General features: G+C 36.0%; 1 protein-coding gene and 2 non-coding genes across 4 annotated transcripts; 2 read left to right on the forward strand and 1 right to left on the reverse strand.

The window, feature by feature from the left end:
- Positions 1-439: 439 nt before the first annotated feature.
- On the forward strand, positions 440-537 carry Trnay-gua. Its single transcript has 2 exons — positions 440-476; positions 502-537. It is a non-coding gene; the product is annotated as a tRNA-Tyr (tRNA).
- A 954-nt stretch (positions 538-1,491) lies between these two features.
- Trnay-gua lies at positions 1,492-1,586 on the forward strand. The gene is made up of 2 exons: positions 1,492-1,528; positions 1,551-1,586. It is a non-coding gene; the product is annotated as a tRNA-Tyr (tRNA).
- A 7,572-nt stretch (positions 1,587-9,158) lies between these two features.
- LOC105258157 lies at positions 9,159-14,965 on the reverse strand. 2 transcript variants are annotated; one of them, XM_011269252.3, is made up of 5 exons: positions 14,567-14,965; positions 12,210-12,608; positions 11,778-12,099; positions 11,226-11,531; positions 9,159-11,141 (listed from the first exon to the last, which is right to left on the reverse strand). In XM_011269252.3, the coding sequence occupies exons 1-5, from the start codon at positions 14,613-14,615 to the stop codon at positions 10,613-10,615; spliced, it is 1,605 nt and encodes a 534-aa protein (XP_011267554.1). In that variant the 5' UTR covers positions 14,616-14,965; the 3' UTR covers positions 9,159-10,612. The 2 variants fall into 2 exon arrangements, with proteins under 2 accessions (XP_011267554.1, XP_011267555.1); XM_011269253.3 differs by having other exon boundaries at positions 10,613-11,141; positions 11,226-11,525.
- Between the last annotated feature and the right edge of the window lie 990 nt (positions 14,966-15,955).

Below are 15,955 nucleotides of genomic sequence, written 5' to 3' on the forward strand. Positions count from 1 at the left end.
TCACCCGGAGGCGGGTTTTCCGTCAGGTGGAGTCTGCCGGTCGCCACCAGAAGGCAATCCACCTGGCAATTTGTCCCTCGTTATCATAACGCGGTTTATTTCGCATAAACGTCGACTTGACGATAATCTCTCTCGCGACTCACAGACTCGGAATCGAGAGAAGGAAATTCTGCTCGTTCAGGCGGAACGCTCCTGTAACGCCGGTAGCGGAACATGTTTTATTATTACGATCTCTACCTGTCTTACGACGAAAGTGTTACATTAATATCACGGTCGCAAGAAAAAACGACTTATGCGTCCCTGCCAGCGATGTTGTAAATTTTTATTACTGTTGTCTTGTAAATTGCCATTCTAGTGATTGATTGGGGCCTAGTCCGGGCTATCTGCTCGTTTTTATAAATTTTTTTATAACGATATAATTAAATAAAATTAGCAACAGCCTTCGATAGCTCAGTTGGTAGAGCGGTGGACTGTAGTTTGATTGTTTGTGTGATAAAAGACATCCATAGGTCGCTGGTTCGATTCCGGCTCGAAGGAAAATTTTTGCTTACTTTTGATTTCAAAATGTAACTCTGGTACGGAGGTAGATTGTTGAAATAAATCCGGTATTTTAGATTTTTTTATTACTGAAGATTATTCAATTCTTGCTCGAAGCGCATTTTTTTCTAGAAAGCGAGATTTCTTCGAATTTAATTTCTTTCTAATGTGTATTTTAATTCGTTATGGAAAAATTTTTAGAGGCAACAGGCATTTATTATATTTCAATAATTTCAAATTAAAATGTGATATAATGTTAAAGAAAATATTTTTGGTGCCGAATTTGCCTGAGGCAGTTATAAATGTCTTCCAGAAAAATAATCAATTACCATTCATCGCATGCCTGAAACTCTGTAAGATATAGATGCATAAGATACACACGTAAGAAAAAGATATTTAATGCGCTAGATAGATATAAAAGATACACTTTCAATAATTTCACCGATAAAAATAATGGAATATTGTTTGTAAAGATCATTTTCACAGATCATTATATAAAATCTCTCTGATCTTACGCATTAAAATTCGATAAAAAGATGAGTAATTAAGATTATTTTCAAAAATAATCATTCATAAGTAGCTAATTGAAGAAAATACAGTTTGAAAAATTTTTTATCATGTCTTTTTCAAGAATTTTTTCTTTTAAATCTATTTAATAATTATAATAAGATCGCATTATAAATAATTGTTTATATTCCTGTAGAAATGTATATCTTCCATAGCTTCATGGAAAAATAGTACACGCACGATGATTTGTAATAATTATCTAGAGAATTATCTAGTTCTTTTTCTAGAGAACATAAATTTTATAAATTGTTCCTTCAAATTTGATTTAGGGATATTTTATTTTACATTTGTCTGAATTGAAGATTTTGCGACAATAAATGTGTTATTCATAGTTATAGATAAAGGCTCTTGGAAGATGTGTGTTACCTAAGCAAGCTTCATCAGAAGCCTTCGATAGCTCAGTTGGTAGAGCGGTGGACTGTAGAGGTAGCTTCATTAAGGTAGATATCCATAGGTCGCTGGTTCAAATCCGGCTCGAAGGACATTCTTTTTTGAATCGCCAGGATAGTGCAGCCTTCAAGCTGATGCCCAAGCTGATTGCATCTCTTAATGATAGAAATCATTATCGTGTTTAACTCGTTACATTTTGTTATTGCTTTCTTTTATAACGATAATTACATTTTTGGAAATATTTTATTCGTATTATCATTTAAGGACGTTTTGTATCTATTTTCAAAATATTGAGAATTTAATGAAAGTTGTACAGAATGTCCTTACATATGTATAAAATCTTCAGTGCAATTTTTAAATTGATTCACAAGTTATAAGGATTTTAATTTGCCGAATTAACATGTGTTCTTATAGGAAACGTATAACCACGTTGATTCAAATGACAAAAACACATGGAAATAATATTCAGAATTTGTTTAAAATTTGCAAAAGTTTAGATACAGAGGAAATATTTGGTCAAATAATATTATACAAGTACTGGTTAAAAAGATATTAAATATAATTCAATGAAGTTAGTCATGTATCTGTCACAAGGCGAAATTCTCTGCCAAAGTTAATCATTTCGATTAACAAAATTCGGAATATTTCAGTAAAATCGCAATAAATATTAAAAAATACATCTTTGATCAAATTGTAATATTCCATGCAATTTCTCATATTCAAAATACACCAAAAGTGGATATATTCGTCAATATTCATTTTCAGCTACTTTTTACTGGGATTGTATATACAAAGCATCCTTAAAAATAAATTATTTATATTTAAAAATATATTTAAAAATATTTTGAATATAAACATTATTGTGTCTTTTGATACTAATAATTGAGAAAAACGCATTCCAGAAATATAAATTTCGATCGCATGTGTATATATTTTGCAGGCTTGGAAAAATTAATGATGAAAGTGTAAATATATTTTACTGCAACAGTAAACCGGATGTTAATATTGTAAAAATTGACAGATAATTATCGTTGCGCACAATAACCTTCGCGAAAGTTCATATAATTGTCATATTGTTTTGATATTTTACGAAAAAAGTCATCTTTCATGATACACTTTAAAATATTGACAAATCTGTCAGATAAATATTATTTCAAAATAACATATATGCGTATATTAATTAAATTTTACATGGAATTGATATAATAATTAATAAATTCCTCACTTCTCTTGATAAATACGTCGAAGAAAAATACTTTATCGATACAATAGTCGTGTAATAATTCATTTCAATGACATTACGAGATACTTCAACGGATATTGTTGGATATTCGTCAATATTGATTTTAAGCTACTTTTTGCTGGGATTTTGTACATACAAAACATCCTTAATTAATTCCTTTATGCCTCGCTCAAGTAATAATTTTACATCATGCTCATATACTATAATTATAAATAAATAAAACGCATTTATAATTTATTCCATACACTGAAGACTCTCACATTCCGCGATGTTTATTCATAAATTCGTTGTTTTCTCTCTCACTAAGTGGAATTTATTTTTAAATGAGCCATCGTGATATCTTCACCGGTGAAATTGAGCATTGCTCCGAGAAAATCTCCGGTCCTGTCCCTCCCTCGAACGGCAAGGAGAATTTCAATTAACGTCGTAGAGATAGGAGCTGCTGCCGGATGTTTATCTACATTGGCGCCGACTAAAAACAAGTCGCGGCAAAGCAGATAGACGAATACACATCGTACTCGTCTTCCGTCACCCACTGACCTAGTAGGCGTCAATTTCACCGACTCGCTCGATTTCTTCGTTTCGTTTCGTTTCGAAGCGCGCCGCCAGTCGAGCAACGAAATTATTAAATATTCCATTATCGGGATTCTTGCGCTCGTATGCGCCACGTGCTTTATTCAGTCCAGGAAGTGCAGCGGGCCAGTCGCCGAAATCGCATCCCCTATCTTCGTTCTCCTCGGGATCGCGAATTATTGTTAATAATGCAGCATACGCGACTTTGCATACAGAGAACCTTGCGATTGCATTGCTGGTAGATTGCTTCGCAGATTGAACGAATATTCGTTAAGAAGGAAACAATTTAAGTAGGATAAAATATGTAATAATTAATATACATGGTATGCATTCAACACACGCTGAATTAAGTATATTTCAGTTAAACGTATCTAATATATTGAAATTAGAGACTCGATCAATGTAATTTTACTTATTACAAAAGTACGAAATATTTTAAACATTCTTATATAATCGCATACAGATACGTCGAAATGGAAAAAAATATCGCAATATTTATGAATGCGATAAACTCGAGACCCAACGATAGGGGACCTCGTTCACAGGGTCCATGAAACTTTTATTACGTTCGAAGATAATCGATTTGGTGCGCGCACACGCGATTAATAAATACCCGGTGGCCCATCTGGAAGGCTCGCACGTGATTCTGCCATCTGGATGGCGCCGTTAGGCGTGTTTCATCTTTAAACAGCGGCGGCCTTGCTCGTGGCTTCACGAGATACGCAGCTTTCTCTACTTTCGCTTACGCGAGATTTTCAGGTTGTCGTTTAGCGTCGTTGTATCTTATTGGGAGATAATGCATTCTACAGCAAAGTAGAAGAGAAAATTCGTCCTACCCGGTACGTAGGGAACCAACGTCGTCTTTTTATACTCGGTCGTTAAGCTAGCTGTATGCATTTCCATTAAATTGCCTTTAATTAAGAGCAGTTAACGATATGTAATTAATTTATGTAAAACGAAATTTTTTGACTGATTGGAAAGAAAGGTTCACTTGATAGAAAAAATTGGATAATAGAATATTTCTCTAATAAATCAAGATTAATGTAATCTATTAAAATAACTCACGTAATTATTAAATATTTTGAAAGATTAAACGCTTTTACAATGTTTGCCATTTATGATAGTCATCAGTTACAATTGTATCTTAAGTGATTCGACATTGTATAGAAATTTTCATCGATTTCCATTAAATATTTAGTGCGGAGAAAGGTTGATCGATGAGTGCTATCAGGAAGCTATTTTAAAGATGCCGCCTTTATTGTTGCGAAAACTATCGACATTCTTTCCGTGGATAAATGGCACTTGATCGTGGGTGAGACCTCCCATTCATGCGTGACGCAGAAAAATTCCGACAAAGAATTTACACGAAGCATATATATAAAAATACTTGCCACACCGATTATGAAACGTATTATAGATACTTGAGTGAACAAAGGAAGAATAATGTAGCCGCGTTTATTGTTGTAATTTATCGCATACAATATACCACCAAATATACACTAATTTTGAATATAATAGCGTTAAAATTAAGAAGCGGATCGGAAAATAAAAAATATATGCAGTTAATCATATGTAATCTGTCGTTTACGATTGTGATTGAAAATTGCGGCCGCGTTTATTGTTGTAATTTATCGTATACAATATACCACCAAATATACATTAATTTTGAATATAATAGCGTTAAAATTAAGAAGCGAATCGGAAAATAAAAAAGATACGCAGTTAATCATGTGTAATCTGTTGTTTACAATTGTGATTGAAAATTGCGGCCGCGTTTATTGTTGTAATTTATCGTATACAATATACCACCAAATATACATTAATTTTGAATATAATAGCGTTAAAATTAAGAAGCGAATCGGAAAATAAAAAAGATACGCAGTTAATCATGTGTAATCTGTTGTTTACAATTGTAATTGAGAATTGCGGCCGTGTTTATTGTTGTAAATTATCGTATACAATATACCACCAAATATACATTAATTTTGAATATAATAGCGTTAAAATTAAGAAGCGGATCGGAAAATAAAAAATATATGCAGTTAATCATATGTAATCTGTCGTTTACGATTGTGACTGAAAATTGCGGCCGCGTTTATTGTAATTTATCGTATACAATATACCACCAAATATACACTAATTTTGAATATAATAGCGTTAAAATTAAGAAGCGGATCGGAAAATGAAAAATATATGCAGTTAATCATATGTAATCTGTCGTTTACGATTGTGATTGAAAATTGCGGCCGCGTTTATTGTTGTAATTTATCGTATACAATATACCACCAAATATACACTAATTTTGAATATAATAGCGTTAAAATTAAGAAGCGGATCGGAAAATGAAAAATATATGCAGTTAATCATATGTAATCTGTCGTTTACAATTGTGATTGAAAATTGCGGCCGCGTTTATTGTTATAATTTATCGTATACAATATACCACCAAATATACATTAATTTTGAATATAATAGCGTTAAAATTAAGAAGCGAATCGGAAAATAAAAAAGATACGCAGTTAATCATGTGTAATCTGTTGTTTACAATTGTAATTGAGAATTGCGGCCGTGTTTATTGTTGTAAATTATCGTATACAATATACCACCAAATATACATTAATTTTGAATATAATAGCGTTAAAATTAAGAAGCGGATCGGAAAATAAAAAATATATGCAGTTAATCATATGTAATCTGTCGTTTACGATTGTGACTGAAAATTGCGGCCGCGTTTATTGTAATTTATCGTATACAATATACCACCAAATATACACTAATTTTGAATATAATAGCGTTAAAATTAAGAAGCGGATCGGAAAATGAAAAATATATGCAGTTAATCATATGTAATCTGTCGTTTACGATTGTGATTGAAAATTGCGGCCGCGTTTATTGTTGTAATTTATCGTATACAATATACCACCAAATATACACTAATTTTGAATATAATAGCGTTAAAATTAAGAAGCGGATCGGAAAATGAAAAATATATGCAGTTAATCATATGTAATCTGTCGTTTACAATTGTGATTGAAAATTGCGGCCGCGTTTATTGTTATAATTTATCGTATACAATATATCACCAAATATACATTAATTTTGAATATAATAGCGTTAAAATTAAGAAGCGAATCGGAAAATAAAAAAGATACGCAGTTAATCATGTGTAATCTGTTGTTTACAATTGTAATTGAGAATTGCTGCCGTGTTTATTGTTGTAAATTATCGTATACAATATACAACCAAATATACACTAACTTTGAATATAATAGTGTTAAAATTAAGAAGCGACTCGGAAAATAAAAAAGATACGCAGTTAATCATGTGTAATCTGTCGTGTGCGATTGTGATTAAGAATTGCAGTCGCGTTTATTGTTGTAATTTATCGTGTAAATATACAACCAAATATACACTAACTTTGAATATAATAGCGTTAAAATTAAAAAGCGGATCGGAAAATAAAAAAAGATACGCAGTTAATCATGTGTAATCTGTTGTTTACAATTGTAATTGAGAATTGCGGCCGTGTTTATTGTTGTAAATTATCGTATACAATATACAACCAAATATACACTAACTTTGAATATAATAGTGTTAAAATTAAGAAGCGACTCGGAAAATAAAAAAGATACGCAGTTAATCATGTGTAATCTGTCGTGTGCGATTGTGATTAAGAATTGCAGTCGCGTTTATTGTTGTAATTTATCGTGTAAATATACAACCAAATATACACTAACTTTGAATATAATAGCGTTAAAATTAAAAAGCGGATCGGAAAATAAAGAAGATACGCAGGTAATCATGTGTAATCTGTCGTGTGCGATTGTGATTAAGAATTGCAGTCGCGTTTATTGTTGTAATTTATCGTGTAAATATACAACCAAATATACACTAACTTTGAATATAATAGCGTTAAAATTAAAAAGCGGATCGGAAAATAAAAAAAGATACGCAGTTAATCATGTGTAATCTGTCGTTTACGATTGTGATTGAGAATTGCGGCCGTGTTTATTGTTGTAATTTATCGTATACAATATACAACTAAATATACACTAATTTTGAATATAATAGCGTTAAAATTAAGAAGCGAATCAGAAAATAAAAAATATATGCAGTTCATCATGTGTAGTTTGTCGTTTACGATTGTGATTGAGAATTGCGGCCGTGTTTATTGTTGTAATTTATCGTACACGATTGTAATTGAGAAACTTGTTGCTCGGAGGGAGATAGAGAGAAGTCCCTTGAAAGCAACGATGGAATATCCTTTTCGTTGATTAAGCTCGTCTCGACGCGTGGAAGCGATGAAACGGCAACGAAAGAGAGGCTGCATCGGAATGCAACCGTTGCCAATCGACGCTTGTGGTATTTCACGAGATTATCATTATTTTTCTGCCGTTCTCTGCCGCGCGAATCCTTTCTTTTTCTTCGATTCCTGGCGGATAGTGAGGCGCGATGGAAATAATTTGCAGGCAAAACGACGTCCTGCATTATTGTCGAACGTATACTAACGTTGTTCCCGACAATGTCTGCCGTGACGGCATAATCCTGCTGTATAATCCACCTTAATTAGCAAGGCAAATTTGATAACCGCTTAAGACAGGAGAAGCGAAGAGCCACTCAAGAATCATCCGCTTTATTGCGAGCTATTGTAAATGCGCTTCTCGCTTTATCGCGATTTAATTCTTGGCGTAGAAAGAATGAAAGAACTCTTTCTCTCAGGATGTACTTTTATTTGCTGCGTCTCGAGTTGTATCGATTTGAAATTCCAAACTCTTATTTACTTTGCAAACTTTTTTAAATTATGAGTAAGGAAAGATATGTAAATATTAAATATGTAAATAAATTTAAACATTGTTAAGAATTTAGAAATATCCCTTAGAATTATATTTATTGCTGATTGTGCGAAAGAGATGCGAAAGAGCAATAAATTTCATTCGTATCGCAATGGATTTAGAGCAACGTTTATTGTTTGCAAATTATTCTAAATAATAATATTATAATTAAATTATTAAATTATTAATAATAATTAAATTATTAAATTATTCTAATAATAATAATCAAAGAAAAATTAATTATGCTGAAATACGACCGACAGTTAAGAATATGTAAATATAATCGATAGGACAATACAATCGGATCGAAAAAACGATCGCTCGGATTATCGCCGACGCTCTCGAAATTCCGAGTGCTTTCTTGGGGCGTTTTCTTAAAGCGTGGGAGGATCGGGTCTCTCTTAATTCTTCGCGTCATCGATATCATCGCATTCAGATCAAGGCCGTGACGGCGGCTGGATGGCAGCCGAGACACGCGAGCGAGATTTTCAGAGCAACCACGAAACCGGAATGAGGTTTTCGTCATCGCATAAATCGGTCTCTCGTATTCGCGATGTATGTATACACGTGTGGCACACATTGCGATCTCATATCGGGACATTTAACATCGAACGGACGCAAATTGACTGAAAAAAAAATTTCGTTTTTTTTGTGAGAGAGAGAGAGAGAGAGAGAGAGAGAAAGAAGACAGATCGGCGAGATCGCGATTTGAACGAGATTTCCGACACACATTATTAATTCCCAATTAACACTCGGAAACTGGTGTCTTTGATTTTTACGAGGTGCTTACGATCGATCGCGAATAAAGTAGCGAGAAAATTAACGAACGAATAAAGAACGTCCGTCCTCTCACTTGCCTTGCATTTTAGAAACGAATCTTGACCCGGTTTGGCGGTCAAGTTTGCGAGGTCTAAGCGTACTTCACTTTCCATTCCATTATCGAACGATCGTAGTGAATAATACGACGAGCGCGTGCAAGGGGAAAAAGAAAGAAGGGAGACAGACCACTTCGTGTGTGAGATTTCTCAGAATTTTTTATTCAAAGGTTCACATCGAGGGAACTCTAGGTTGGTAGTATCACTTACTTTTACAAATATACATATACAATATTTAATTTCCATATATATATAAATATGCAGGGTGTCACTTAATTGGCGCCCACTATTTATATAGCGACATTCCTCGTGGAAGACTGAGTCGAAAAGTCCATTTTTTTCTATAACGCTTAATAAAGCGGTAATTATTGAGTAAAGTTGCGCGCCAATAAGCATTGACCTTCGGCCTCCTCGACGAAATTTTCTTTATGGAAACGCTTTTAACGGAAGAAACATGATTTTTAATGCAAAATAAAGTTTTTCGCTTTATAGAAGAAAAAAATGGATTAAAGAAGAAATGGTTTAAAATTTTTTTCATTATAGAAAAAAATAGTTCAGGTCTTTTCGACGCAGTTTTCCACGAGGAATATCGCTAAATAAATAGTGGGCGCCAATTAAGTGACACCCCGTATATAAATTTATACATATAGATCGGCGGAACCCTTAAAAAAGTAAGGGCACACTTCGAATCGGGGAACAATTAATCTGGCGGCCTTCGTTTATTACTTCCGTCGAGGGGGGGGGGGAGGGGAGGATTAAAGGAAGACTCATATTCACCGATAGATCGATATCGGCCGAGAAATCAGAGGTGCGAGAAAGAAAAGAGAGAATGAGAAGGGGGACACAGATTATATTACACACGGAATCCCACTCGCGGATCGCCCAGTCGCCGCCATCGAAGGGGATCCGCGATTTCTCCTCATGGGATCGGGTGGGGCGACATTTTGTTTTGCTTGCTTTTATGCCGATTTCGAATGGAATGCGCGCGAATCTCGTTGTCGTCATCGTCATCGTCGCCTCGAGGTCTTCGGGAACGCCGTCTCTCTCGGGAGTCTATCACAGATTGGCTGGCGTATGAATGTTAATTTTAATTATCAGCTGATAAGGTACGCGTAAAAGAGAAACTTTTTTTACAATAATTTTTTCAATAATATTTTTCAATCTGATAAAAATAAAGTTGAACGTCAACGTCGAAGAGAATGCAAAGTGGATAGAAGGCCTCCTTTCATTTTATTCGTCTTCAATCCGTTAGACGTGGTGTTCCAGTTCTTAACCGAACCGAACTTAATCATCACAGATACATTGTTCTCAACAATAAAACAGCAAAATTATTGGCAACTAGAGCGGAGTTGCCAGAGTCTAACGGGTCAACGACGATATTTTCTCTTCTCTCTGGTGTGCCTTCTAGTATCGTTATTTTCGACGATACTGATGCTTCGATGGATATCCAGCGTCGCATTGAATCGCTAGGATTTGTGACGCATTCTTCAGCTCGAGAATTGGAGAAAAGAAAACCTACATGATCGAGAACAGAGAGGAAGGAAGAAGAGGAGGGACTTGACTTGGACGAGAAAGAGGATCGCGCCCTCGGCAGCTTAGAAGAAGCCATCACCGGTTGGATCGTTCACCCAAGGATAATTGTTGGGGCAGCGCACGCAAGTCTGGAGATTAATGGTCTCCCCGGGCACCTCCTTGGAGGTCAGCTTGCAGGTATGAGGCACCCAACACGCTGGTGGACCCTCCACCACGCACTTCTCCCGCCAAGGCTCGAAGTTCTTCGATTCGGTGACGGTGCGCGGATTCTGAATCCACTGAATCACTTGAGTCATCGTCACGAAGTAGACATCGGTGTGGCTCTGCAGGATCTCATCGATCCAGTAAAGGAAGGCGTCCAGAAACTCCGGATTGTTCTTCAGCCAGGCAGCGTGGAAGTAGAGGCCTAGGGGCGCGCGATTCTGCTCGTAGTGACGGTCGAAATTGTGATTGAGGAAATTGTAGAACTGGTCCCCGGTCAGAATGTTGCTGCAGGAATCCACCATGGCGCAGCCAGGGAGGTACTCGTCGTTCTGCGGGTCCTCACGCCGATCCAATTCGTTCATCACCATTTCCCACACAGCGTGCGATCTTTGGAGCATCATTTGAAACTTATTATCCCACCTACATATTCATATGAGAAAACTGTCAACCCAAATGATATATAGCACTGACCTAGTAGGGCAGTGTTGAAGATTTCCGTGGCAGCGGTGCGGCATCCGGAAGTACATGGTGTACGGCCACAATGGGGGATTGTTCAAGGCCGCAGTGATGGTGGAATCGTACAGGAAGGCTTGCTCCTCCATCATGGTGAACTGGTTGTTACCTCCAACCCGCAGATACGGTGCTCTCACGCCCACCACGCTGTTGTCCGACAGATTGGCAAACTTCTCGGCGATGATCCTCATGCCGGCCATCTCCTTGGCCCAATCGTCGACGGTCGCGTCCGACCAGAAGCGCTCGTCGTCATTATGCCTTGCCCCAAAGTTGTCATGTAAACATTTTATGTAGTGATCGTGTTCTGATTTTTAACAATTATGACTATGGTCGTGAGACGTGACGATGCATCGCAGGAACCTGTGCTCGTGTACCTGTTTTCCAGTTCTATGAATGGTTTGCCTGGGTCCTCGCGCTCGAGAGAGTCCCGTAATCATCTCGGGCGGAGTATGGCTTTCGGAGTATGGCGAGAAAAATGAGGATGTTAGGATAAATGAAGTTAATACTTACGAGATGGAGTGGACGGCGATTTCGTGGCCCTTCCTGTGCATCTCCTGGACCGCGGAGTAGTTGGTGTACTTATGGGAGACGAAGAACGTGGCTTTGATGTCGCAGCCATTCGGGTTCTTGCGCTTGCCGTTGAAGATTTCCTTGTAGAGACCGATGTTATTGTTGTTGATGGCATCGTCGAAGGTAATCGTGACCATTTGCGGCACGTCCTTACCCGGGAGATCGCCGGGAATCGTGGTGCCGTCCTCCGAGCAGAAGCAATCGGGCAGAACGCACACCGCGGGATCACATGGAGGGGCTCTATTGGGATCGTTGTCCATGTCTGAAATGGCGAAAAATTGCAAATTGCAACATTTACTCATTTTCTAAACGGCACGAATTTCTGTTTTGCAGGAGTAGGGTAGGCTTTCGCGCAAACTTGCGTAAATTTACCGCAAATATTCTCGTCGGAGCCATCGGTGCAATCCTTCTCGCCGTTACAGAAGAGGCCCCTCTCGATGCAAGATCCGTCGCCGCACGCGAGGAATCCGTCTTGGCAAAGCGGTTCCTCGGTGTAGAGCAGGGGCTTGGCCTTTCTCTCCTTGTTCTTTAGTTTACAATTGTTGACAGAGTCCTTCCAATCGCACGTCTGCTTGTCGATGTCAAAGTACAGGCCGGCCGGGCATCTTATCGCCTGTAGACCGGAACTCGTACATTGAATGACGTCGCGGCAATTGTCACCCTCGCCGGCGACCAATCTGAACCACTCGCCGGCATCTTTATCCTTGCAGATCTCATTTTCAAAACTCTCCTCCTTCTTCTCTTCTTGTCGCTTAACTCGAGTCGAGCCCTCTAAAAAGTGAAATAGTGGAATCTGTGACGTGACAAAGATTTCGTCTCTTCTAGAAATAATTATTCAAATAATTCGGCAATATTTCTCAATTCTTAGAAATGTGTTCTAGAAAATAAATTTGGAGAAGGGGCCATATTATGATAAAAATCTACCGTTTTATAATATTTATGATTATTTCTAAACAATTGCAGTAGCACTTTTTAATTATATTATTACGAGAAATAAGAATATTTGCTTTGTTTGAAGTCGAAACATTGATTGGATTTTTCTTGATAAGCTAAATATCAATTTATTATATATTACTTGGTTTGTTTTTTTACGAAACGATCAGAAATGTCTTATTGCAGATGACATTATCAATCTTATTCGAAATTTTCAAAGCGATTAAAGTAACCATACTCGAGTTATTACTATCGTAATTTCTATACAATTTACATGTCTGCATCGTTCGAAACGAGAGTGGTTTAGAGTGATAAAAACTTTGTACCACAGAGATTGATATAATCTGACATTTCTTTAAACTTACGATTGTGGTTAATAAAATTGAAAATCAGGACTAACATAAGGATCATATTTTTATAAGATTTATATAGTGCTTGAATAATTTGTAATCGTGCGCTAACAAGTTTGTTAAAAAAATTTAATTTTTTACAAGATTTTACATTAAACAAAAATAATGAAAGAAAAGGGACGAAATTTATGTTTAATGATTTTATCAATTAATTAATTTATTAATAAAGAATATTCTAAATTAATATCTCAATCTCATAAAGCTCGATTTTTTACAAAAAAAATTAATTTTTTACAAGATTTTATATTAAACAAAAATAATGAAAGACAAAGGACGAGATTTATGTTTAACGATTTTATCAATTAATTAATTTATTAATAAAGAATATTCTAAATTAATATCTTAATCTCATAAAGCTTGATTTTTAAAGGCGCTTGTTGAATTCTTATCTGCAGTCTATATCGAAATAGTCATTAATAATATCGGATAAACATTTGGTCCCCCGGGCTTGCGAGACGATTTCATGGTGGAACGACAAACGGGGAAAGTTGTACCCCCACCCGCGCTATTTCCAGACCGGGGCACGGCAGTGACGTCACCTATCCGGGACCGACCAGACCGAGAAGCTTTCACGCTCTAATCTCTTATGCAACTTGTCGTCCCGACGATCGACTATTAGATTATTTTTCTTGTTGTCGTAAATATCGCTCGTTTATGTAAAAACAAAAAAAACAGAACAACTAATCTCACGATCAAAGATACCGGAATAGAAAGAAGAAATCTCAAATGACCAGATTGCAGTGGTACTTTCGCCATTTTGAATGACTGTCACTATGCACGATCTCACACGTGTCCATCTGTGATATATTTGAAATAATTCTCTCAATTAATTTGCATCTGGTATAATCTTTGCATTTAATTAACATTTTTCTTCTTCAATATTTCAAAGATATTTCTTTATTCATCAAAAAGTATCGAAAATGTATTTGTAATTTAAATAGATAATTTCTAATTAATTTTGATACATAATTTATGTATCAATATATTTATATATTTACTTAATATAATTTAATAATTTAACATAAATAGGTATAATTAATTAGTATGTAAGTAATCAAGAGAATTTCTTATCGGCATTTTCCTTCAAGATTACACATTATATCGCAGGTCGGGTTCAACGCGATTCAGAAATTAATATAAAAAATAATACAAAAGGCGCAAAAAGAATCGGTGCGCTTGATCGGTGGAAAAAAATCAGTTCAAGTCGAACGGTTGTTGGTAAGCTTCGTGAGAAAAATTGTCTCCCACGCGTTATATGACCGGAAAGACTTGTAAAACTCTCACGCGTTCCGCCATGCAAGAAATTCGATATATGGTTTCCTGACGTGTGAAGCGATACCTTGGCATCGGCCAGCGAAAGAGCTGGTAGAGAAATCTGGCACTCACCGGCAAGGACAAAAGCTGCTACCAGGAGCAGCACCAGCGAGGACCTCATGCTGATCCTCGGGGGATATGATTTCTTCTCCTCGACGTCGTCGTCGTCTTCTTATTTTTCGTCTTGCACCTAAATCTCACCCCCTCAATCACTTCCGCTCAACTGATGTTTGCCCGACGCTGTCGATCAGCGAGGGTTGAAAGAGTACTTGATCGTAAAATGGCGATGCGTCCGTCCGTAATTTTTGAAGCAGGGAAAATGCAAAGGAGGGAGTCGGGTGCAAAGGAAGATCCAGCTAGAAATCTCGGCAGCGATCCTTTAATGACACACGGGACGACAAAAAAATCGAGGACGCCTTCAAGGACGCGGACCTTGAAGGTGTAGATACCGTTCAACGGACTGGCTGAGGCTTGCCACCCGTTGGGCCTTATATTGCCACCACCACGACGACGTGGTCCCTACTGCGATCGGGTCCCCTCTTTCTCATCTTCGAGCATTTGCTGTTCACATAGACGGTGCCACCGATCCAGGTACGTACGAGTCGAAATCGGCGATTTTCCGAGATGCAGCGAGAACTCGAAATTTATTATTGTCGCCGGGATAAGTGCACTGAGAAAAATCGTTTGATTGTACCAAGACGTATATGATTGAAGATATTTTGATTAAATCAAACAAGAATTTATAGTTATCATGATAAGATTCGATTTCTTATAACTAGAACATTTATTTCTTTGCTGCTTTAAGGAAATTTGAGAATGTAAGGATCTTTCAACTGTATGTGTGGCTTTGTTTGAAAAAAATTTTAATATAAATTTAATATGAATTGCAATATATTTTAATATAATTTATCAATATTTATTTTCAATATAATTTATCAATATATTTTAATATAATAATTATTATTGCAATTGTATACTGAGAAAATCGTTTGATTGTATCAACAAGACGTATATGATTGAAGGCATTTTGATTAAATCAAATAAGAATTTTCAGTTATCATGATAAGATTCGATTTTTTATAACTAGAACATTTATTTCTTTGCTGCTTTAAGGAAATTTGATGATGTAAGGATCTTTCAACTGTATGTGTGGCTTTGTTTGAAAAAAAATTTAATATAAATTTAATATAAATTGCAATATATTTTAATATAATTTATCAATATTTATTTTCAATATAATTTATCAATATATTTTAATATAATAATATATTGCAATTATACACTGAGAAAAATCGTTTGATTGTACCAACAAGACGTATATGATTGAAGGTTAAATCAAACAAAAATTTCTAGTTATCATGATAAGACTCGATTTTTTATAACTAGAACGTTTAATAGATTTTACTATAAAGATTTGATTAGCATTTTTTGGTTGGATCTATAAAATTTCTTGTTACATTA

This window comes from Camponotus floridanus, unplaced genomic scaffold (genome assembly GCF_003227725.1).
Source record: "Camponotus floridanus strain SB8 unplaced genomic scaffold, Cflo_v7.5 scaffold35, whole genome shotgun sequence".
Classification (NCBI taxonomy): Eukaryota; Metazoa; Arthropoda; class Insecta; order Hymenoptera; family Formicidae; genus Camponotus; species Camponotus floridanus.